The 24,848-nt window shown below is 39.6% G+C and overlaps 1 protein-coding gene across 6 annotated transcripts; it reads right to left on the reverse strand.

Moving 5' to 3' along the window:
• Positions 1 to 1,437: 1,437 nt before the first annotated feature.
• On the reverse strand, positions 1,438 to 24,848 carry LOC125763257 (uncharacterized). 6 transcript variants are annotated; one of them, XM_049426153.1, is made up of 16 exons: positions 24,752 to 24,848; positions 17,221 to 17,856; positions 12,042 to 12,171; positions 9,434 to 9,548; positions 9,194 to 9,287; positions 8,896 to 9,009; positions 7,028 to 7,231; positions 6,010 to 6,300; positions 5,796 to 5,926; positions 4,811 to 4,973; positions 4,468 to 4,567; positions 4,158 to 4,351; positions 3,653 to 3,791; positions 3,192 to 3,579; positions 2,990 to 3,100; positions 1,438 to 2,765 (listed from the first exon to the last, which is right to left on the reverse strand). In XM_049426153.1, the coding sequence occupies exons 2-16, from the start codon at positions 17,468 to 17,470 to the stop codon at positions 2,478 to 2,480; spliced, it is 2,712 nt and encodes a 903-aa protein (XP_049282110.1). In that variant the 5' UTR covers positions 17,471 to 17,856; positions 24,752 to 24,848; the 3' UTR covers positions 1,438 to 2,477. The 6 variants fall into 6 exon arrangements, with proteins under 6 accessions (XP_049282110.1, XP_049282108.1, XP_049282111.1 ...); XM_049426151.1 differs by having other exon boundaries at positions 17,221 to 17,853; positions 24,752 to 24,847; XM_049426154.1 differs by having other exon boundaries at positions 17,221 to 17,853; positions 24,638 to 24,842.

A 24,848-nucleotide genomic window follows, 5' to 3' on the forward strand; every position in this document is an offset into this window, starting at 1 on the left:
ATCCCACAACATTTCATCGGTGGTGTAGGGAAAAGATGGCACCATCGATATGGTAATAGTGGTACGATGAGGAAGGACATTATGGTGCCTTTTTAGTGACTATTTACACTCTTTCTCACTTTCACTTTCCGGTCGGGGTTTGTATGCGGTGAAGTTTATGCTTAAGGCTGTATTGATGTGAGATAGGTTTTGCGAGTGAGGTGTAGGAAAAACTAAATCTGAGACGCGACTAAACTAGATAATATTTTCCTCATTTTCACAACAGTTTCCCAACAGTTTTCTGAGTATATTTTTGAATATTTTCATAGAATTAAACTGTTAAATAAATCGAATATTTGTCGATAATATTTTGTGAAGCATTTTTTAATGTATGCTTGTATGAATTTAATTCACGTGAACGTCAAAAATAATTTCAAAATCATTAAGGATTTCAATCAATTTTCTTACGACTGTGTTCTTCCAATTTTTAAGGATGAAATAACATTTATGAAGGCTACTACCTTTAATATTTTATCGTTCCGTAAATGTCATGTACAGCAGGTCACTATTTTTTTTATCATTACGAGATGATTTATGTAATTGAGGGCTGGTGTTCGGTCCCAAAAACACGCTCATCTCATTTTGCAATAAATGTAAGACAGTGTAGAATTGTTTGCAGATCGAATGATGGCTTGTACAGCAAAGGGGAGCAAATAACCCTTAACGCAGATCCAACGCATCCCATAATACCCTTTTTTTGTTGGCTTTTTTCTTGCCTCGCACAATCAACAGGTTACAGGTAAGATGAGTAGGGTGTGCTTTCTGTCTCAAATATGTACCACCTTCCTTTTTTTACCTTTTCTTAACGCTATGAAGCAGCGGACGACCTCACTTTATAGAAAAGGCAGAAGGCAGAAATTGGAAAAAAGGGACCGAAAGTGAATTGAAGAAAGTGTTTTCGTCCACAATTTTTACTCCGGCCTTATTGCCGGTGGCCGGAAGAGATGATTGGGTAAAAGCAGGGTTCACATTTAGAAACTTTCCGGGCGTTTGAACTTTTGGAAAAGATCGTAAGCATTGCCATCGGGAGTGTCGCTATGATTTTTTTCCTTTCTCCTGTTTGGTAATACTTTTGCACGAGATTGTTTCGATCGATAATTTATGGGTTGTGTTTTATGCATGAATTGGTTCACGACGAATTTCTGTGCCTTTTTTTTTCTTTCACTAATGTAATATCTGATAAAATGGTTAGAGACTCTTGAGCGTGCAAGTGTACAAAATTTAAAAGGTGGATTAAATGAAAAGAATAATTTCTCAATAAACCATCTAATACCATAACACTCTAAAGAGTAATACATTTTGAGTTTTTGAATTTAGCGAGCAACAAAAGCAAAACACCGTAAAAGAAAGTAAACGTATTGCGCCATTTTATTGAAAAATTCTTTATTATACAAACAATGCCATTTGCCGGTTCCGTTTATTACAATAATATTTAGAATATGACCAATAAAAGTAAACATAATGAATCAATAATCATAATAGTTTATTCACCTAGCAGCAGTACACTTAAACATCCTTTTCGCCGATTAACGTTCGATCCTAGTTAGGTACACGTCCATATTGAATAGAGCAAGATGTGTCCGTTTTCTTTGACTTATGCGAGAATAATACTACTACTCCCACTCACTTCCACATCCTTTTCTTCCAGCAGTGGGGTGATAACGTTCCCAAAAAAAAACAAAACGTTCCATTCGTTGCGCCAATCACACTCGGTTCCGTTTGTGATATTTTGTTTCTCTTCTGCTGAATGTTTGCTTAATTTTAATACATTTTTGGTTTGTTTGTTTTTTTATACATTGAAAGGGTCCAAGATTAAGTATTGTGTATCCGTTATTGAGCTGAACACGCCGAACCGACTACTTAAAGTTGTAAATTTAAGCTTTAAACAGGAACACCGCTCCATGGTTCGCTCGGTCACTTTCCAACACAGCTTTTCTTATCCGCTTTGTACAGCTTTAAAATTAGGAAGCAATTTACTCCAATCATGATCAGTTTTGTTTAAATTTTGTATTATTCCCTCCATTTCCAATAGCAAAACAAAAAAACACACACACACTTTCTAAAGAGCTTTTTTTTTGACTCTGGTGCGCTAAACAGAGTAAACGAACAGGGAGGAAAAAATATAACTTTTTGATTTAATGCACTGCCAGTTGGCCAGAAGTTACTACGGGGAACTTTTGCGTTTAGAATCCGCACAAAAAAAAAAACAACAACGAAAGTGAACGATTCAAGCAACTTCTCGCAAAAATAAAATGGTACGAATGATAGACAGCACAAATTGAATCAATCCAATCCCCGATCGTACAAAGACGACACACTCAGCAGTGAACGTTGCCTTGGACCGCTTTGCTGGGTTGTTTCTTTTGTTTCGTGCCTCCCATACACTGACCAACGGAGTAGGAAGGAAAAGCAGCACCGGGTTTTGCGAAGGATCGATATCACACACAGCTTTCCGGCACTCGGTTTGTCATTAGGAAGTCTTCAATTCCTTTCAGGTTGATTTCCGCCTCGGAGATCTCATCGTCCCGGTAGGTGGTGCTGGATATGATGGGCTGATGGTGGTGGTTTGCCTGATGATAAAACCGTTCCGTACCCTTATCCCGGTCCACCTTGTCCGGTTCTAGCTCCTGGGGCGAATGGGCGATATGCTGCTTGATGGCAAATGCGGAACCGGTCGAGTTAATCGGAATCAGCTCTTCCTGGTGGATGTCCGTCAATCGGGGATACTGGACGGTGGTTAAGGGGGATATGGAACAAAAACAAAACATGGCATGCATGTTGTCTCAGTGGAAAAGTTGATCATTGAAACGAGCAATAAAAGCAAGAAAGGAAAAGAGAGAGACACAAGCTTTCAGAAAAAGCTCCTGTCAAACAGACATCGTTGCCGCGGGCTTGACAGTTTTGGAAGACCTCAACAATGGAAAACTTTTATACCGGGGAATAAGCTTACCGGTATCAGATCGGGATCCTGCTCGTCGTCAATAGTTTCTACTTTGGTTTTCGTTTTAATGCTGCTACCGACGTTGTTCATCCATTTGGTGGTTTTCGTGGGTTTGTCCTTCTGGAATTGAGGGAGAAATGGATGATGTACAAGAAACTCTTTACTCCAAACTCTTCCATGGGAGTTCTTAGCGTTAGACAAGCAGCAGTACCTTCGATAAGTCGACCAGCAGAAGCGTATTTTTCGACTCCTCCGTGTATCGCTTTTCTTTATTAATATTTTGTTTAAGTCTTTTCGATTTCAGATAAATTCTAACGATGATGATGATAATGATCAGTACGATGGTTAGGAACAGCCCGATCAGGATGGGTGTCAGCAGGGTCGATTTGGGGTCGTGGGTCGGTGCAGGATCGTCTAATGTGGCCGGTATATACAGATCCGCTATAAAGATACGCGGGCTGTGTCCTTTCTGGTTGATCGAGTACACGTACAGCTTGAGTGAGTCCGGTTGGCGATGACCTCCTGCAGGGAGCTGCTGTCGAATCTGGTCGAACGATGTGACGACAAAGATGGGTTCCTCGGTGTTGGTGAGATTAATGCTACGAAAGAAAGTTGAATGCAACTTTTCACCAAACTTTCTAGAATTTGGGGGAGATACGATTGTTTTCTTACCTGTGTCCCGGGTAACGGCTTGATAGCATCTCGAGCACAAACGATTGCTTCAACCCACCATCATATCCCTGGTGACAGTTCACCTCGAATGCGTTCGTGTAGTTACGCCACGAACAATTGATAACCGAGGTGGGCAAACCTGTGACGAAATGATCCAACATCCAGCAGGGAGCATCATGTCAGCATGGAAACAGTAGGAATTATCATGCAATTTGCATGATGAGAATAACATGAATTTATCGTATCTCATTTAACTATTGTCTTCTTTCGCAAAAAAAATGAGGCCAATCAAGCTCGTATCGTTAGTGATAGTAAAGCAGGAAAACAGCAACAAAAAAACCCGAGCTGCAATTTTCCTTCATTATTTATGCGATGCAAACGGGTGCTGCTCGTGACCAGCGGTACTACCATTAGGTACACACACACACAATCGAACAAAAGCGGAAAAAATGATCGAAAACCAAAAACAGACAAACAGCAAGAAAATAAGTGCTTGCATCCGTACCGGCTGCAATCAGGTGGAAAATGCACGGTTCCGCCATTGTTCCGATCTCGTTCGTACCCCAACAGGACAGCGTACCGTACTCCTGTTCGCTGGTCGGTGTGTAGTGCAGCTGGCTCGATGAACCATTGCTGGAAAATCGATGCTGCTCAATTTCCAGTACCTCTTCCGAGTTTTCGAAGCGCCAGTAAAACTTGCTAATGAGAGGTAAAAGTAACGTGAAGCAGACGGTTCGTTTAGAAAACGTTTACAATAACGTTGAGGCTGTTGAGAGATTGTTGAAGTTGGTGAGTAAGAAAGTGTCTGACCCTACCTTGCCAACGGGTGCGTAATTATATCACAACTAACGGTGATTGTTTCGTCCAGCGAGACACCGATGCTTATAATCTTGTCCGTAGCGCAAAGTGGAACATCTAGAGAAGGGTGAAAAATTATCCGTAATTACTATTATTTACATCAGAGTAAAAAAGTCCAAGAAGTCTCAATAGTTTTTTTTCTAGGAATAAAACTTTGTTGACGTGAAAATAAGAAAAATAATAATATACAATTACTATTTTTCTCAAATAATTATGGTGAAACTAGAAGAACTAAAACAAATAGTAAATAATTCCAGTCAAGTGTAAACTGAACTCTACCCCCTTAATTAAGCAACTTACATTTGATGTTGAGCACGATCTCATTGCTAAGCGTTTCACCCTCCGAGTTGAGTGCTCCACACTGGTACGAACCGCTCGAGTAGCGTGTCACCTTCTGTATGACCAGACTCTGGTTCGAGCGTACGATTTTCGTCGACGACGAGTTCTGAGGTAGTTGCACTCCCTGGCGATGAAAATTGATTAAACAGAAACGTTTGCACTAAATGATGACGATGATGATTGGGATTGGACTATCATCAATAAGCACCCGAACTGTATCGACAAACAGCTAGTATGTATTTTGAAGGACTGAAACTATAACGGACCAAATTAGTCAACTCCGGTACTGGCAATACACTGCACTTTGGCGCCATTCTAATTGAGACCGCTGGCTCGTAAAAAACCCCCCCCCCCCCGAGCGAGCGAGTTAGTAACCACCGGTACAAATCACCATCCATCCATCTATCCGCAATGGGTATGTGGGTTTTGTGGTTAGCAATAGGAGAATCATTTAGTGTACCGTAGACCGAACTGTTTCGCCAAAAAATTTATGCAAATTTCATGTAATTGAGGTTGTTGCGCAGTTGTGTCGCGACAGAAACGGTTTGCGAGCGTTTTGTTTCTCGGAAAATGGGTTTTCTTTTCGACGACTACAGGGATGACGATGATGATAATGCCGATACTTAGGGAGTTCGTGATGGTGTACGATACTTGTCCCAGAAGGGTACAACACATGTACTGGAATTCATCGGATATTTGTAAAGGAATTTTCCTTCCAACATTGCAACGCAAAATGATGTGGCGTACGTGATCGAACCGAATAATGACCATAGTTCGAGGACGCTCGGTAAGAGGAACTCGGAAGGATTGAACAAAAAGGAATTCAAACGTTTGTCATCAAAACAGCAAATGGGTGGGTTGTACTTATTTGCGGAACATTGGAATGTGCCCGGTACCAAGAGGCATTCCAAGCATCATCCAGCACACACAACAGATCGCTACTTACATTGTGTAACCAGGTTAACCTTCGCCATGACGGATTGGATTGTATCTTGCACTCGAAGTAGATGTCATCACCCTCCTTGATATCGTCCATGGCGAGTGTGGAACCAAGCTGCAGCACAACTACTGGCGGATCTGGTAAGATTCATCAAAGAAACACAACGTCCCAAAAACATCAGCAAACTGTAGCAAGCATTCAGCCCGGTGATAGTACTCACAGTGTACGCTGATGTTTTGGAAGTGTTCTAGGAACAGGCCGGCCACCTTCGGATTTTGGGCCCGGCATCCCAACAACCGTCCATCATCCTCCACCGTTGGCACGAACGTTAGTACGGAGTAGGTGGTGTTGCGGATCGAATGCTCCTTGACGCGTTTCAGCGTCTTCTTGCCCTTGGTCCACTGGATGACCGCATTCGGACGCGCCCCAGTAGACTGACAGACGATCTGGTACTCCTTGTGGGCGGCAAGCGATTCAGTTGCGTTGAGAATATTCACCACCAACGGTTTTACTGGGCGTGCGGTATAAAACGGATAGAATTGTGGTTACAGAAAGAGAAGAGATAGAGAGAAAGAGGGAGGGAGTTTGCAGCGTTCTGGCATCGTTATGATAAAGGATTCGGTTTGTTTAATTTTCTTAATCGATGTGAGTTTTGCCTTGGTAAATTATGTCCAGAAGGGTATGAAGTGAATAATATTCCATGATTTGCTAGCTTGATTATTTAGTTCATTTCATCGACACAGCTATACAAAGAGTTAGTTTGACTTTTGAGAAATGTTTAAAGATGTTTCAAATATTAACCTTTTTTAGAAATATCTACTAATGTATTTTTTGTACTAAAACAGTGCAGTAAAATCAATATCCTTAATATACTAAATAAATAATGGAAAATTTAAATATGTCTGAGGAAATGGTTAACAAGAGTAACATTTTTCCATACATTCTCTCCCCTGGTAAATTGTTCACTGTTTATACACATGTTCTTGCAAATAACATAGATGGGAAAGGACACTTGCATTTTCCTCTTTTCCTTCTAACAAACGGACATGTTCTCGCACACGTTCAATCATGCGGGCAAGATTGCACAAATTGTGATCAGCTTCCTGTATTTCATCCATTCGTACGATTTTGTCCACCATCTTATCATTCGTTTCTCCAACCCCCCCCTCCTTTTTTCCATCATAAGGCTGTGCTCCGTTAAATGGTGATGGTGAAAATTGACGCTTGCAAACACTTACGGTACATATCGAGCACAAACTTGCTCGTACGGGGCTCCATCAGCTTCGTGTTGGACGCCTGACATGTGAAGACCGAATGCAGCTGGTGACGCTGGACGGATGTCCACAGCAGACGATTTTCGATAATGTTTCCGGTGTTCTGTTCGATCTGATTATCCACCAGATTATCGTTGATGAACCAGAGCACATCGGGCTGCGGTCTGCCTGAACCGAGCGACAGCATGTTGTTTCGGTTGGTTTGTTACGGAAGGAAATTGGAATGAGAAAAACATATAAAAAGTAGGAAAACTATATCCTGAAGCAAACATTGCATCGATAAAAAGAAGGCAAAATCGTTTCTGGTTCGCATCAAAATTGTAAAGAATAAAGAAGAAAACAAAAATGAGGAAAAAATCAATTAAAACGAAAGGTTTTCTCTCAGAGCAGTTAATGAAGATGGATATTGGAAGAGGTTTTTGTTTCGGTGGAATCTAACTTTTTTGGTTTTTTTTTTCTTTTGCTCCAACATGATTATAGCAACTTCTTTCTGATTTTTTTAGAAACATATTTGAAATCAAAGAAAAAAAAACCTTTCCACTACTCACAAGAACTCTGGTGCGCAGATAAAAGGTGGAAATTCTCTGTACGCAAGAGCGCACCGTTTCCACTTTGGTTAACTCAAAATCCGGGTTTTTTCTTCTTGTTGCTTTTCTGCACCCTCCGGTTTGCCATTCAATCAATGTTGAATTTGTATGCAAATCCATTGCACCGTTTAAATTCACATTTCCTTCCGCAAGAACATACACCGCCCGGATGAGCCCGGGTTTTTCCCCGGGTGGAAAGATGCAAAGGTTTGCTTTTCAATAGAATTATAAAATCGTTAGCTAGGGTCGTTGTGTGTAAGCAGAATTTCTTCTTGCTTCACTATGTTTGCTTTATGTTCGAACTATTCGACTACCACTAACAAAAAAGTACTTTTTTTGCCCTGTATTATTCGAGTACATCAGTTTTGTTGCAAGATTTGTAACATTCTAAGTCATTTAAAGTTATGATCCTTTTCAGGTACTTGGGATACATTGCCATTTTTTGTGCGTGTGTGTGCTTCTTTTCAAAAAGAAATCCAACACTTTTTAAAACCCATTTCAAAAAACCACGCAACATCAAAACTCAATTGGCAAAACTGAAAAGTGTGTGCTTTAGCTTACGGTACTAGTAGGACTTTTCCTCCAAGGTTTCTCTTCAAAAAAAAAAACACTTGGGTCGCCTTGTTCGCTAGCCGAGCCACACATTTTTCTCACCATTTGCCGAGCGCGGCTGAAATAATAGTCAAACAAATATCAGCCAAAGCTTGCCAGACCGTGAAACATCTGCAGTCGACTTTAAACTTTTAAGTACGCCCGAATGGCTACTGAAACCCCTTCGGGGGAGGAAAGGGGGCCTGCAGTGAGTTCGAGTGCTGGTGCCAGATCAACTTTTCGTTTCACTGTTCCTGATTTTTTTTCTTCTTCTTGGTTTGCAATTTTTATGTTTGTGTTTGAGGGTGCAAAAAAAAAGTATAAAGCAGATTTGCTGTTTTCAACGGTATGGCGTTTTGACATTTCGCGGTTTTTTTGGACTCAATTAAAGTTCATCGTTTGCATTGCTTTCGCCCACTGTTTGGTTTATGGATGGGGTTTGTTTGCTTCGGAAAAATAGACAAACATGTGCATTTTTCTAATAATAATGTAGAGAAGTTATTAAAGTATAATACAAAAATAACAAACATGTTAAAGCGAAGCTTAACTCATAATAAAAGAAGAAAGACCCAATACAATATGCATGTTTAAAACACCTTCTTTTTTTACTTTAAATTAACTTTCTCAAAGAAAAAGTATATTAAGATAAATTACCTCCAACCACACGACACGTCAGCAGTATATCATCTCCTTCCTCCTTTGGTCCTATTATTGTACTATTTATGACACGTCCCCAGCGATCTAGAACTACGGGTTGCGATGGCGGTACTGTACAAAGGGTTTTTTGGTGTGTGTGTGTGCGCGCGCAATACAAAAAAAAAGATGAAACATATGTAAGTGAGAATGATAGCGAAACTGTCGTGCGACGTGGTTTTAGTAATATTTTGAGAGATAAAGCTGTACTTTATAAAAGTACTCAGCGTTAAAGTAGTAGCGTAAAATTACTACTTACTAATCACGGTGAGATTGAAGCGGAAGCTTTGCGTTTGGCTGTTTTGGAAGTCAACTCGGCAACGATAAATTCCCTGATCGTGACGTTTAATTTCCTGTCGAAAAGGGGAAAAAAGAAACCAGGCGGTGTAAATATTACGTACGAAATGGTTGTACAATCGGAATCAGCTTTCGTCATATTTACACAACAAAAAGCAAAAGGGATACGATCGAAAGAGAGAGAGAGAGAGAAACCACTTACGTTCAATTCCAAATATGCTGGATCACTTTCGATCACGTAACGGGCACGTGGACCAAACACCTGCGGCGCGGACCAATGTTGAGCATCGTTGAGCGATTTTCCCCGTACATCGAGACTGTTACAAGGGTATGGAATGCGAGATGAAAAAAAAAACAAATCCTTTATCAGAGTTTTCGTTACGTGAAGTTTTTGTTTTAATAATGTTTCGGGTTAAAGTAACCCGAAAAAACATCCTTTTGCACCTAAAACACACTATTATTTTTGGCACCAGTTTATCTCCATTTTAAGATTTTCATCACTGCTGGACGATAATTATCTGTCAAGGGGATAGTTTTTTCCGTCCATCCCTTATTTGGATGCTACCAAGTGTGACCCTTTCGTGTGACCATCGCTTTTCCATTTTTACGACCCTAATATCGTTTGTTTTGATATGGGCAAGCCAATAGAATCATGTTGGAAGCTTAGCGTTCGGTGCGCTACTCACAATGGAGATCGTTTTGAAAATATAACAACAGCAAAAAATACAGCCACAAAATCTAGATATCAAGCACCGGAGCTATCCGGTTTCATTGTCGTATTGTAGAAAGTCGTTTGGTAGAGATTCGTTCCGATGTGTATGTGTATTTAGAAGGGACATTTTTCCGTTTATCCAACACCAAACAATGGATGTTAGAGTAGACGAGAGGGCAAAAAAAATATTCCCCGAAAACCTCCCCTTTATATCACTCTCAGCCACGATAGCCCGTTGATAAACCCGGTGATGGCTTCTGAACAATGAAATAATCCGTACCAGTTGATAGAGAAAAATATTCTCTTGTCTCGATTGCAGCACTTTAGTTCCTTCCGAAGCGAATGTGTCCGCTTCAAAAACCCCCCTTATTGTCACACAGTAATCTCCGCTCGGTAAGTGACCCAGTGACTACTGGAACTACGGAGTGTCAGTAATGGGTTGCTGACCAACCGTACCCAATCCCGTCGTCACCCTGCCTGCCAATCTGACTCGTCTTCCGTTTGTAAGCAATCTGCAGATTGCTTACCATCGCACCCGAAAACCCATGATCCACAAATTTTCCCTTTCACATGACCATTTACCCAATGCTTACGAAAGGGCTATTTCAAACCATGGAAGTGTGTGTGTGTGTGTAGTTGATGGTGTAACGGACGAAAAAGCAGTGGAAGGGAAGAGGACGGGAGTTATTTCTATTCCACTGACCAGCAACCGTCCTGCAATGTGTTATCTAGGATGATTCGCTTTCTGGAATCGCTTTGCCCTAGCATCGTTGTGCAGGAAATCCGAGCGGGAAATTGTCGCGGCCAAGTGATTTTATATAAATTGTTATCTTTTTTTATTGTCATTTCCGCTTATGGTTTCTGCTCTTTCGTCGGTTTGCTTATCGGAGCGTACGTAGGAATGGGGCCCAGGAAACGGTGGAATGAGTTAAACCGTTAATCGTTAACCCTAAGCGTAGCGTAGATTTAGTTTGTCTTTCAGCATCTGAGATTAGTACGAAGGAGTATTGTGAAACATTCATTAATTTCACATTGTACGCAGCTAAATTTATTCTATTTTAGATGGTTTCTTCAACAAAAAATGGGTTTAAAATAAATGAAACATTCTCTTTGAACGAAAGAAATTTTTTGATGAAATTGCTAAAGTTGACATCTTCTCTTGAGGTTCCAGGAACGATTTGTCCTCGATTTGTTAGCTAGAAGCATTACAAACTGCATATTCAAGTATGGCTTAGAGTCATCAATTTTCCATCTTACCTATTGCCATTGTATGTCGAAGTAGCAACGAAAAAAAATGTCATGTCGACCGGGGATGGGCTGTCGGAGAAGCATTTGGCAAAATCAAGAAAACATTCCTACCTTAAGGGATGTGCCTGATCCTGATGCATTCAACTGCATTGCTGCACCGTTCATCCGGAAAAAGCAGGCAAAATGAAACCATACTCCACCAAGGGAATATTTATGTGCCGTACACCGTGTCTTGGTGCTCTTGGGCACTTTATTCCACTAGAATATCGGGTTAAGCCCGGTAGATCCTAACGCAAGGCACCAAGAAAGAAGGTGAGGTAGGGGGAAGAAAAGGGATCCGGAAAAAAGGGATTTTGGCCTCCACGAACACTTCCACACTGGGTGGTGGTGGGTGGAATAGTGCATCTTAGTTTTATATTTCATGAAGTGTAAAATGAGGTTCGTTCGTCGCATAATAAAAAGGGAGCAAAACATAAAACCCGAAGCTAGTGAAGGATTAGTGAAGGCTGCTGCATCGAAAGGGCAATTTCTCGATTGATTTTCCCGTTGGATGGAGAACAAACCCCTCCGTTACTGCAGTGTCAAGAGGGTTTTTTGAAGGGGTTCTGACGTGTGGAACAAACTAAACTGGAGCAACTGGACGATAAGGGGAAAATATTTTTCAACCCATGCAACAAACTGGCAAACCTTCGCTTTTGGATAACGTTGATCGATGCAATGCTATGCAGTGAAACAGGACTCTTTAGTTTTTGCCACTGAAGTGAAGGAGCTAGCGGTGTCGGCGTATATTGGAACTTTCGCATTTAAATGGTTGGATGAGATTGCTAGCACACGACCGGATATCACTTACCTGTACAAAGGGATTCCAGCGTTGTCGCGAAACCACAGCACCATATTGATTTTGTCACGGTTCGATGCTAGAAGCGGACAGTAAAGGATGGCCTGCTGGTCTTCGATTGCTTCCACGTCGGTGGTTTTAACTGTCAAAGTGTTTTGTTGTGGTTAGAATGTTTTTCAAGAGTAGGAAAGATAATACTGCACTGCATTTACAAAGGATATTCAAGTATGTAAAATTGTAGGAAGATATTACAATAAGCTTGTTAATAAATAGCGAATATATCGTTATTGGATTTTCTCGAACATCAAAGTACAAAAATATTTAATAAAATGTACAATCTCGTGTTGGGAAACTGGTTTTAGAAGGATGAATGCCTTTGCAGTATTTTTAAAAGTCGTTGCTACGGGGGGACGGTCCGGATGGGATTTGAACCCGTTCCTGCCGTGTGGAGCGGTGACGTTTATCACGTGTTGCGTTCCAAAACAGAAGAACCTAATGTACCTTTCAACCTTCATATAAAATTTAAATACATAAATTTCGTAGTTAATTTCCTGATCAGTTGACTGTATGTATATCTTCAATTGCTGTTTTGTATATTTTTTAAAAAGTAATCCAACGAATGACGAATCGTTCAAAAAGGCGCATATTAATTCTTCAAACACCTTTTAGTCACAACAAAGCTCTCAGTACGTAGAATTCGGGTTTTTGGTCCTTCTCTATGTGTTGACTGGAAATATTTAACAAGTGCTTTTTACCCAATTCACTGGAATATAACGAGAGCTTAAGTTTTTCAAGATAATTCATTTTATTTTATAGAATAAAAAAGCAAAAACAAAAAAATCAGTAATTAACCGTTTTTTCCTACAAAAAATCCATCCTTTTCGTCGTATATTAAGGACCTATAAAAAGTCAACCTTTTGATGTTTTGTTTATCACGTATTTTGGAATGTAAAAACTCTCCTCTTCTTAAAAAAACTTCTCAAAATCATGCTTTTTTATGCTTCTGCATGTAAATCTCTCCTTAATGCGGTCAACGGATAAGCTTTCCAATAAATACGCAAATGTTTTATCAATAATAACCTATAATTAACAGCGAAATGTACTTTCTTAGCCATGGTAAATTTTTTTACCACGTTCTGCTTTGGGAATGCAAATCGTTCATCACTAATGTTTGTGTAAAGCTTTGCAAATATCTGTAATAAATTTTATACGACGCAATAAACCATTTTCGGCTGCTTCCGACTGTCAGATCACAGTCAGTTTCTTTGAGTGGTAAATAAGTGCAAGATGGTGTATGTTTGAAGGATACCATAACCACACTTCCCAACGCATCTCAAGTCAAACTAAAAATCAGACTAAAACGAAACCTAAAAGTCGTCCAGATCACGTTTTTGGGGCAACGTTTACACGGACCAGCCTGATCTTAATGGGCCCACACGGAATTTCAGCGTCTGTAACTGTTATTGCTGGCCGGTTTTTTTTCGAAAACTGTTCGGTTTGAAGGATCAAAGCTTCAAAGAGAAAAATACATCTTTACGGGTGGATTGACTTTAACAGCGGCAATAGTAATCTTCCCACCAGTTACATGGGTCGTCAAGTATTTGTGTGTGATTTTGGTGTGTGCGTTTTTTTTAAAGGCGTGTGGTGTTGTATTTGTGGGCGTTGAATGTAAACAGCGAAATATAGAAATATCATAAATTTTATAGCCACGTTTTAGTGTTACTTCTCCCTTGCCCAATGGTGGGAAAGGTCACTGTACAGGATACAGTATACTTTTTTATGATGGAGCTATATTTGCTTCCCGACATTCCCAGCACGACAGTGATGGTGCAGCGGCTAAATCCCTGAATGGGTGTTGGAGCATGATTTTTCAATTTAATAGACTCGTCCGTGGGAAAGTTTTTTTTATGACTTTGTACTGTTTACGTACAAACTGAAGCTGATGTAAAAATTTATGGCTCATGTCACGTTTGCGGGTGAAAATGCTGCCGGCATTGCTTCGCCAATGTTGAAGCAGTACATGTTAGTTATTTAGGACTTGTTTTTTGTATATAAGTATTAAGATATGTCGCCAAGAGGACACATAGAAACTCCATTTTATTTACTGCTAAAAATTCAATTCATTTCCTTCGCAATGTACTTTGCTTTGGCCAGTTTCATTCACATTACAAACAACAAAAAAACCAGAAAACTGTCACAAACAGAAGCCTACGGTTTGTGAAATGCAATTTAATTTGCTCCCATTATTATCCACGTCTCCCGGATACGCCAAATTGTTGCAATTGTTCATTTAATTTGTAAAAACCATGAGAAAAAAGGGCGAGAAAATCCATTTCATCCGAACGTTCGGTTCGTGGTGGTGAAGGTAGTACCTTCGAGCGGTTTTGCTGAAGCACAAAAGCACCGGCTTCTGAAACATTTGCCCACCCGGATCTTCGGTGGAAACATTTTAGGCTTGTGGCCATCCCGTGCCCCTCTTTCTACCTTATCCACTCGAAAAGATGGGTAAGGTTTTTCGGTTGGTTTTAATTTAATTTTTTCCACAAATTCTTCTATGCCGCATCCTGCGGCTATCGGTAACGATGCGAGACGCTACATTGGAGTCTAAGTTTCTACTGAAGCCAAGAAACTTGAAATTCGCTTCTTTCATTTGGGATGATCGCTCCCCCACTTCTTACAGGCTGGCAGTCTCTTTAGCTGCGCCGCCATTTGCAATCTGGTGGCTTAAAAGTTGCGCGAACCGGTCGTTCGCGGTTCGATTCGTTAGATGTGGCTTTTACGATGTAGACGCTACTACCTACGGATTGAAAGCAGTGCTTTGAATAAATCGTTTCGTAACTATACGGCATAATTGAAACCACGAAAACCATCACCCTGTTGTGATGGGGTATGATTATTTGAACAGTGTTTCGTTGGATTTTATTGAAATAAAGGTGCTACGGTTTAGGATAGTTTTTTTCTCTTTCTTAATTAAATGCTCTCTACATCAAACAAAATGGTGAACGATTAAAGCACAAGAAATTACATTACATGAGCATGAGAGCTTTTTAGCAAAAGGTTTTTGTAAATTGTAAAAGTAACCGTTAGCGTTGTAATGATTGAACGAGTGGGAAATGGCGTGGAAAGCATGAACAACTTTCATTACACTTTTCCGAGATGATGGATGCGCGGATTTTCCATGGGTTTCTTGCTCACTGTTTAAATTAAAATTCTCCAAACGAAAGGTACTCCGTGCGGGTATTGCCAGTTACGTCATGCACGGATCCATTGTGTAATCAACAATTACAAAGAAACAATTTAATTAAATCTGATCATGCGTGTTGACTGTGATGTTTGATGTTTACTAAATGAAACTTTCTTCAAAGAAAAAAGTGAAGTAAAAATCCTTCAAATGTGGGACCACGACAACGTTTTGTCGCTTGAAAAATAAAGAGAAATTATTTTCTTCTTTAGTGGAAAGTGATTTAAAAAACGCCTTTACTGTTGAAATTCTTTGAATTATTTAGTTCATATTAGTAACACTATATCAATCTCGTGCAGCCACAACAGGCGAAACAATTAACGCAAATTTGTGTTGGTTGTTAGACGCAAGAGCTAGAAAGTGTTGCTGTTACCACACTGTAAAAGATTGCGATAACTTCAACGACAAGTGGCACTAGAGAAATGGAAAAACTTCCCAGAGTTAACTAGCGAAATGAACAAAAGAAGGAAAAAACCACCCGTCGTATCATCGGAGTCCTTTGAAGTGTTGTCACATAAAACACTATGCACGTTGGTGTGTATGTGTGTTTGGTTCCATTTTCTGTCCACGTTTTGCTCTGTCTCATCTCTGCTATGACTCGATTTTGCGAGCACGTGGAGCAGAAGATGTAACAAAAATGTTGTTTGGTTGTAATTACGCCGCTCGTACAGACCCGTGAACAAGCCAACGTGAAGGATTTCTTTGGCAGGGAATGACTTTCCATGAAACATTGTACGCCACTCAGCAGCAGTAGCATCAGGAGGAGCAACACATAGAACGAATAGATGGGGGAAGAAAAAAAAAGCGAATGGAAACCTTATCCGCCCAAGAGTCGACCGGAGGACTTTATTAGATTGAAGTTCATTACCATGGTTGCTAATTCTTATTAAATCATTTTTCTCGTTCACAACTCATTTCCAGCTTTACATCATACGGTACTGTTGTCAGTGCCGGCTCGTAACAGAGTGTAACTGAATGCGTAACCGTGAAATTGTTTCCTCTTCGGCATTAGGGACAGAGAAGATGATGGGCGGGAGCGTTGAATATGCTGTCTGGTAGTCATTTGTTTGCGATGGCGATTATTACTGATGTTACATTTATTTTATTTGAAGATGAATTATTAAAATGGTTATTTTTTAATAATGAAACATTTTGCTTGTGTCTTTCTTCACCAAAATTAAAGTTATTTATTGTCTTTAAGCTAATTAAATGCTTAATATTGTCGCTCATTGGACAAAGAACACAATTTTCAAGCAATATTATTTTTATCAGTTTTCTTTATAATTGATGACAACAAGCGAATTAAAAATTAAAAAATAGGTCCTAAACGATAACCTTCACCAAGACAAAAAAGAAGTTGATCAATAATTTTCATTAGATTTGAAAGCAATTTTATCACTGAGTCTGTGTTCAAAATTAAAATTAAAAAACTTAAAACAAGAATTACTATTTTAGGAATTTTTAACAGTAATTTTTCATTCAATTTAAAACACTTCATTTGATACATAACTGAGTGTACAAAAACACTATCATAAAGCTAATATTTATTATACGTTTTATAAGAAAGTTCAGAAGCTCTAAAGCCACTTTAATTTGGAAAAAAAATATTAAAATGTAAATGTCTTTTAATGATAGGATTTGATGCTAAAAAAATCACTACTTTAATATAATTTATTTAACAATTCATGGTTTAGTTAGCTGTTTTTCATTAATTAAAATTAAACCTACAGTACACAAAAACCTGCCTAGGGTCAGTAATGACAAACACGAACATTATACTTTGCAATTTTCTTTTGTTAGGAAAAACAGCAATACTGAACCTTGCAAAAAAGCCCCAGCCGGTCAAAGCTTTTCTTAAGTCATTAGCGTTATCTTTCATCACAAAACACTCACTGCGCTCACACTTTATCCACCATCTGTAATGACCGTTATGAAATCACAATTACTTACCAAAGTTTTCCTTCTCATTGCGTGGATGCGACCAAACCGACCCGGCAAGCGAAAACAGATGCAGCAGCAGAAAAAGCACAAAAGCAAACGACAAAGGATGGTACCGGTGCGAGAAAAATTCGCCCGTCGCTGGTAAGTGCAACCGGAACGGGAAGCTTCCGGTTCGGGTCGTGTCGCCGTCGTCGTCGTTGACTATTGGTACCGTTGCAGGATGTTGCTGAACATCGCACGCCGGTCGATTAATGGTCATTGTTGGCGCGCTCGGTCATGTTTGATTTCGTCCTGCAGTCGGTTCAGCATACATTCCGTAGGCTTTGTGGACGAATTCGGTGCTGTCGCGTGTTCGTTTTGCTTTTGCTACCGTTCCCAGGGAAGGAACGTGGGTAAAGGTGCATTTTATTACAGTATCCTACGTATGGGGTCGGGTTGAATGAGCTGAATTTAACGCTATCTACGTGTAGTCAAACTTTAGCTAGACACGATCACTGCTTGGTGCTGGATTATTTCGATGAGGTTTGTAACTATTCCACACATTCACTGTACACTTGCTAGCCGATTTCTTGACACTTTTCTAATGTAAATAGCATGACTGATTTATAGCATCACTCTACTGCTGTATTTTCACACTGTACACTGCTCAAAAAAAATTAATTATGAGAATTACTCAAACTACACAGAAACACAACAAATCACACAATGCAAGATATTAATATCTTTATACAAAACTGGCCACATAATTTCTCACGTTTTCATTACAACATTTTTCAATTATGTAGGATAAATTTTTAAACTTTTTTGGTCCTACATCCCCGTTAGTGCCGGAAGGTCACTGGCAAGTTCATGTTGGAAGATGCTTTTGCGCTGAAGTTGCTACAATGTTTTGCTAGCTTTCCAAGAAAACCGTGCCGAAATACAACTACTTCCACGAGCAAAATGGCACACAGACTCGGTTTTCTCGGAATGGGATGAATATTTTATTTTGGTCCATTTGGCTTCGTTGCTTTCCTAAGCGGTGAAACGAGAATGAAAAATAGAAGAAAAAAACATTAATTTCATTAGACTGAGCAGTGGGCATGAGAGTAGTTTGCAGACGGAAAGAATGAATTACAGTTTGTTGACATTTTGAAACAACATTTTGTGAGCAGTAAATTTAAAAAGGAGCGGTAAAAAATTATACATAACAACATAAAAACAACACAGCCAAAAGCATAATATTTTATGAAGAAATTATCCATGATTAATTGGTACATGTACACGGTACAAGAAGCTAATAAAATTACCATTCCGAACAATTCAAAGCTGTGTATTTTTTGGCAACTGAAGCGTAAATCGAAAAAGCCTTTAGACTTCCGAGGTAATTCAAAGAAACTCTACAGGAGCGTATGTTTATGCAAATGTAATCAACGGCAAATATTATGTGCTAATGGCATGAGCAACGAGAACGAATAAAAAATAATCGATTGAAGCAAGCATACAACAGAGCTTTGAAGTGAAGCTGTAGGTGTAGGAAAAACCATCGATGGGGTTGAAAAAAGATAAAGAATTTTAAGTGTTGACTAGAAGAATGGTATTTCTTGTGATGAATGACGAAAGCTTCGCAAAAGGATAAGAGTGTTCCTTCTGGTACAATTGAGTCCTTAAACATATCGTCAATGAACTCCCGGCCATAGTAAACAGCCGACCAAAACCGTCTTCAATGATTGTTTCTCTACTCTAGTGAATATTCCTACAGTTGATTGTTGACATTTTCCACCTTCCTTATCAATATTACTTATATTATATTATTATTTTCTTTTTCTCCATCGTACCTTCAAACATTCCCTTCGAGTGAACGACAACTCTCACGGTTGTGTGAAACTCCAAAACAATTTCATCTAACCGAACCAACCTGCTCAACCTGTGTCGTTGGGCGCTTCACATCCAACACAGCCACAGTTCCTAACGATTCACTGTAATCACACTGGGAAGGTTAAGGACAGACGAGTGACGACAGAAGTAGATCCGTTGGCATCATACTTCATGAAGGAAAGGTCCCCATTTCCCTCCAGCTATTATGTTGAGTTATTCCCTTCCGTTTTCGCAAAAGGAGTTGTTAGCGATGAGAACACTGTAGCAACAAAAAGACTCAACAACAAAAAACCGTAAGGAAATAAGAACATCCAGCACGAGGAGTTGTTTTTGCATCGCTTCCACCTCGGGGTTGTTATTCTTTTCCGTTCGGTAGCCGGTAGCTCGTTTCAGGGTGGAAAAGACAAAGATAAACAGCAAGTAATACGAGAAAGCATGTTGGGAAATGTTTATGTACCCAGCAGTGTGCTCAGACTGTTCGAAAGGAATGGAATACTTTGCAGAAATCTTCAACTTGAAAGAGTCTGGCCTATCGCAGTAACTTGTTGGGGAATGAGGTTAGAAGAAGCAATAGGTAATATACTGTGTTGAATAACTGGATGCGAAAAATGAAACGAGAATAGGAAACTTTGTCAATTTGAAGGTTATTCCGACCAGAAAGAATATAGCATTCGATCCGATTGTCTAACTTTAATAAACCCAACTGCATGTCCTTCATGCTAGTTACTTAAACCGTCACCAGAGACCTTTCATTATGACGCCTTTTGAATTGGCACCTGCTGAATGATTCAGTGCATCGATGCCATCTGTGTCAATCTTCGTCCACCATGAAGACCTTTAAACAAGTGTGCCTATCGTGATCGAGACTCCGACGCAGCACATCCCTCACTCTATTTTTAATATCCATCAGTTGCATATAAGGTGTCCCGAGTATGCTATGTACTGGTATTGCTCATTCATGCGAGATTTTACGCAAATAACCACCTCTCCATGAAGGGAAGACTGTCAACGGAGACAAATTGAACGAGCTACCTGACGTTTGCGTCAATGGAACATCCTGAATGGGGAACTCATCCAGTGTATGCATTTTATCGCACTTGCTGTCTTGTGGTTGGCGTTATTTTTCTAAGGACCCTCGTTTTTTTTTATTGGATGCATTTCTCGAGAGCTCTTTCACTTCCCTTTCCTGTCGTGGCATTCATATCGTAAGGGATGTATTCATTCGATCAACAGCTTTGTAAACACGTTCGTTAACAACGGAGAGTAGAGGTGTCCGTGGGCGATTGCTAGTCTATGCTCTATCTACGGGGGAAAAATGACATCCAGAGGCTTGAAGGATACCACAAATTGGAAGGGAGAAAACTGAGTTGTAGCGGAACGAACACCATGTGCACTATTTGTTGAACGAAGGCATTACATGAAGCCTCAGTTTGCATTCCGGTAAAAGTGATGGCTTGCTCAACACACTCGATAGACTATCGTGTCCGTAACCATGTACATGTTATGGAAGGAAATTTTCATGCAAAATGAAATATGAACAGTGCCTCAAGATGTGAAACCTTCGATGTACTCCAATATTCCTTCCCTCGTGAAGTACGTGAGCTTAATGAATAAAGCCTCAAACAACGCCGAGAAGCGGATAAGCCTTAAGCAGGATCGCAAAGACGGCTGATTTAGGATTTCCTTGCTTCGTGTGATGAATAAAGGAAGAAGCAGATGGCTTACCATTGTTGTTGTGTGATGGATATCGTGGCAAACGTACAAGTGAGCTTAAGACACCACACGAAGGATGACATTGTTTGTGCTGGTGTGTTGAAGAGTACTTGTGATGAAGTGATGGAAAGATGAATGCGGTTCTATTTATTTTCCCCTGATATACATAAACAAGTTCTCGTATATACCGAGATGCTCTTTATATTCTGCCGTAGTCTTTTGTGGTATTTAAACTCGTTTTACTGGTTATTAATTTCAGGTCCATTTTTCTATTAAAGCACAATTTCCTAAAACTCTTTCAATTGCTTTCCATTTCCCCGTCAATGGCCTTGATTCTTGCAGCCAAAACAATTTCAAATTAAACAAAACAACACGCGAAAACAATCGCTGATGATAAGTCATTAGCATAAAAATGTAGCATAAAGATATAATGGGAATGTAATCTGGTTTTACGATTATCTAATGACTTTTCATGTTAGCAAGCAGCCTTGGAGCAACCGTCGAATCATGACCGCATCGAAGCTCCGGAATGAGTCGGTTCTACGGGGCTCGGGATATTGATTGTATTTCGTGTTTGTTTGCATTCTTTGGAGCTTTTTGTGCTTTTGTGTCTGTCATTCGCTCTTGTGGCTCTTGTGTGAAAAAAGAAATGCTCCATTTGATGAGCCATCATACCCAGGCTTTCACCTTTTCATGGAACAGGCGAGCAGAATCTACGGCTCGGTTCAAACATCAGTTGTAGATGATGACCATTTGGCTGACCACAGAGTTGCAGTGACTTTAAAGGGGCTGTAGGAAAAAATCACCACTACTATGAAATGTCCCAGTGACTCTTGGGATGGACGACAACACAACCGCTACAAATCCCCAGACAAACAAATCGCCAACAACACCTGGCGCCCAATGCTGTTTCTCTCGGGGGTTGGAGAGCTGAGGCCGTTTTGTCGCCACAGCACCTTCCATGTGCCATGTCCCACGGTGGATGTAATTCGGTGGGTCCGAAAATAAATCACAAACACGCAACCTGAATTATTAGCGTGCTGCGTTTTTCGATCATTCGTTTGCACCATTTCGCGTCGTCTCGCTCGCACTTGGGTGAATGTGCCTTTAATAATATTTCTCGGGCCCGGAAAACGATTTTTCCCACAAATGTAGGGTTTTTTCACCTGCTCTACATTACTCACGACATTTGGGCTTTGGGTTGGAAAGTTTTCATCGCAAGCTAATGGAACATAACAACTCGTGTAATTTGCATAACTGCCTGGATCGTTACACTTTGCTACTGTTGATTATGACTGTTGGAACTAGGGAATGGAAGATGATATAAGCTTTCGCTGATATGAACTACTGATGTTGTGTGAGTGAGTAGCGCACATACCCTGCAATCGATATTACTTTAAGAAATATTAAAGACGGCTTTTTAAATTGATTTTTATGTATGGAAAATTTATTCTATTTATGTCTAACTCGTTAGGATTTCTAAAAAGAGTAAATAACAATTTATGATGAGTACGTGGTACGAATAAATAAATCGGAAAGGCCCATCCTCTTCACCGGAAGGAAGAAATTTCAAATATTTTCATCCGCATTGCATTTCGAGAGTAAAATGCATCATAGAAAAGGTGAAAGTACATACTAAAGTGCTTATCGTTTTATCAAGATTTATTGTCTAAATGTTGAATTGCTTCCTGTAGTATATAGCAGGACCGTTACTGGTGTTAGTAAGAGTGAAGGAAACTACCTAAATATATTATAATAAACAACTCTGGTGGATGGTACGAATGAGATCGAGCTAATAAATCAAGCTTATGGAAGCGTTTTGTTTGGTTTAGACAAAAAAAACTCTTGAAAGATCAAATTTATAAAGCGTAAATTTGAATTTACTTCAATACGAATAACATAAAATTTATTAAAGCAGAATTAAACTTTGTACATTGTGTAATCTTTCTAAATAACTACCACTTTTAGGCATTGCCTTAATGGACACATTGTTGAAAAACACCTCCTAAAAACCTAAAAGCATAACATGTGTTACCTCCCATCCTCCACCAAAGCTAGACAGCCTTATTTCACCTCTCAGTGTTCTTACTAACCGACATTGCACAATCATTCGTAAAACTTTTACATGACCTTGCCATCATCGTCAGACAGTGTGTACCATCGAAACCGTGTGATCGAATGTTTTTGTTGAAGAGTTTATGATTCTTTTTTTTCGCAAGTTGTTGTTGGTTTGTTGCCTTCTCTTTTAACAACATTTTGACACAGCATCATGTTTTTAACCCTTTTCTGTACTGTCCATAAATTCGATGCAAACATACAGAAGGGTTTTTTCCGCTTCCTTCATGATGGAAAACATCACGAGCAGATATGGCTGAGCGTACTTGTTTGTGTGCGTGGTTGTTGTGGATCGATTTTATACGCCTGGGAAAAAAGTTATTGTGGTTGCGGAATGGAAAATTAACCTCATGAAAACTCAATCAACGTTGCAATAAAGTTTATTCTTTTGTTTTGTATGTATGAACTTTAAGAAAAAGATGTTTACATTTTGTTGTGCTTTGATTGCTCTATAATAAGCTCACAGGCTTTCGTGATATTTCAACTCTCAATGGGCTTTCTCTTCTGCACGCTATGGGACGGTAAACCAACGCGTGTTTACAAACTCTTTTTTTAATTTGCGATAAATTTATTACAGTTGAGTTCTATTAATGTCTATCATTCAACACAAGTCAGCCTTCTAATAGATCTTGCCGACATCATGTAGGATGGGAATGAAGACGTCAAATTCCTACACGAAATGTGTACTGGAATGGTAGAAGTTAAGAATTGTTTGAGTCTAGTATTACGCAAAGGCTTCTACTACACCAACGAAAAATTTATTTCCACGTATTGCGCATAAATGCGAAACATTTGTTCAATATTAATTACAACGTATTGCATTGCTGGTGAATTTAAAGGTAAACTTTAGTGGGATCTAAAAAATACAGGAAAAAAATTTAATAAACTTAAATATTTTTTACCCCAAAAACTTACTTTTTTTAAGCCTTTCCCACTGAACGATTTTTATCCATTTTTACGATAAATGTAACTTTTAATTGTTTTACGCACAAAACTTTTGCACTTTCTTTTATTACACACGAGGGGTTTTACTTTCTTTCCTGCGCGGAAACACTTCCGATGATTGATGGTAGACGGCTACCGTGTCGTCGTATCACCATTCTTACCGATGATTTATTGTGATTATTGATAATCTTGCACGAGCCTAACGCACTCACATCTTTCATTTTTATGCTTTCACCAACTGGTACCACCTAAATTTATCACCTTATTTTCTGTTTTGATTCTATGTTTCGGTTTCACGTCAGAAAAAAAGCAGAACACAGTCGAGGGTGTTCACCAGTTTAATTAACTTCCATATTTCCGGGAATTATTATTATTATTATTATTTACCATTTCTTCACTTTTATTATATATCCACCGCTGTTTGCATACTTTCGTATCAACACAAATAACTGCACAAACACACGCAGAAACGGTTGGTTCCGTCATCCGCAGGGTGTGAAAACGTACGCAGTGAACCGTGTGAAAAGAATTTCCATTTCTAGTGGATTATACTTCGTCTTATTCCAGTTTTCCACTGCGTCTTTCGATGGGATTGAGACTCAACCAACAAGACACGTGGTATATAGAAGGAAGAGGTTTTTTTTGGGCTGAATAATTTCACACTCCACCTCACCTCTTATCCTTAACCGGGTACATCGACAGCCGTTCGATTCGCGTAATCCTTTCCAGATTGAGGTCGTCAGTGAATAGACTCTTCACCTGTGGAAATGATCCTTTATAAAGGTACACTACTCACTAACGGCTCATGAACCACCCTTCGCGAATTCCATCTCATCACACGGTATTGATGGCTAATAATAGGTTCGTTGGGAAGAGTTGTCGCACAGTGTTATTTTTTTATTTTCATTACCACCAAAGCGAAACACCAGCCGGACTAAACTGACTAAATACTGATGGTGTGTCCCGTGCACAAACAACCATCCACGCGGGCGTATTCCATCGGACTG

The sequence above is a fragment of the Anopheles funestus genome, chromosome 2RL, assembly GCF_943734845.2.
Source record: "Anopheles funestus chromosome 2RL, idAnoFuneDA-416_04, whole genome shotgun sequence".
Taxonomy (NCBI): domain Eukaryota; kingdom Metazoa; phylum Arthropoda; class Insecta; order Diptera; family Culicidae; genus Anopheles; species Anopheles funestus.

Coding starts and splice junctions, on each gene's coding strand:
- LOC125763257 (XM_049426153.1), bottom strand. CDS start 17,470: ATGACCATTAATCGACCGGCGTGCGATGTTCAGCAACATCCTGCAACG. Junction 7,232..8,895: donor GACGTGTCGTGTGGTTGGAG/GTAATTTATCTT, acceptor CGCTCGGTTCAG/GCAGACCGCAGCCCGATGTG. Junction 4,352..4,467: donor ATTACGCACCCGTTGGCAAG/GTAGGGTCAGAC, acceptor ACCTCTCATTAG/CAAGTTTTACTGGCGCTTCG.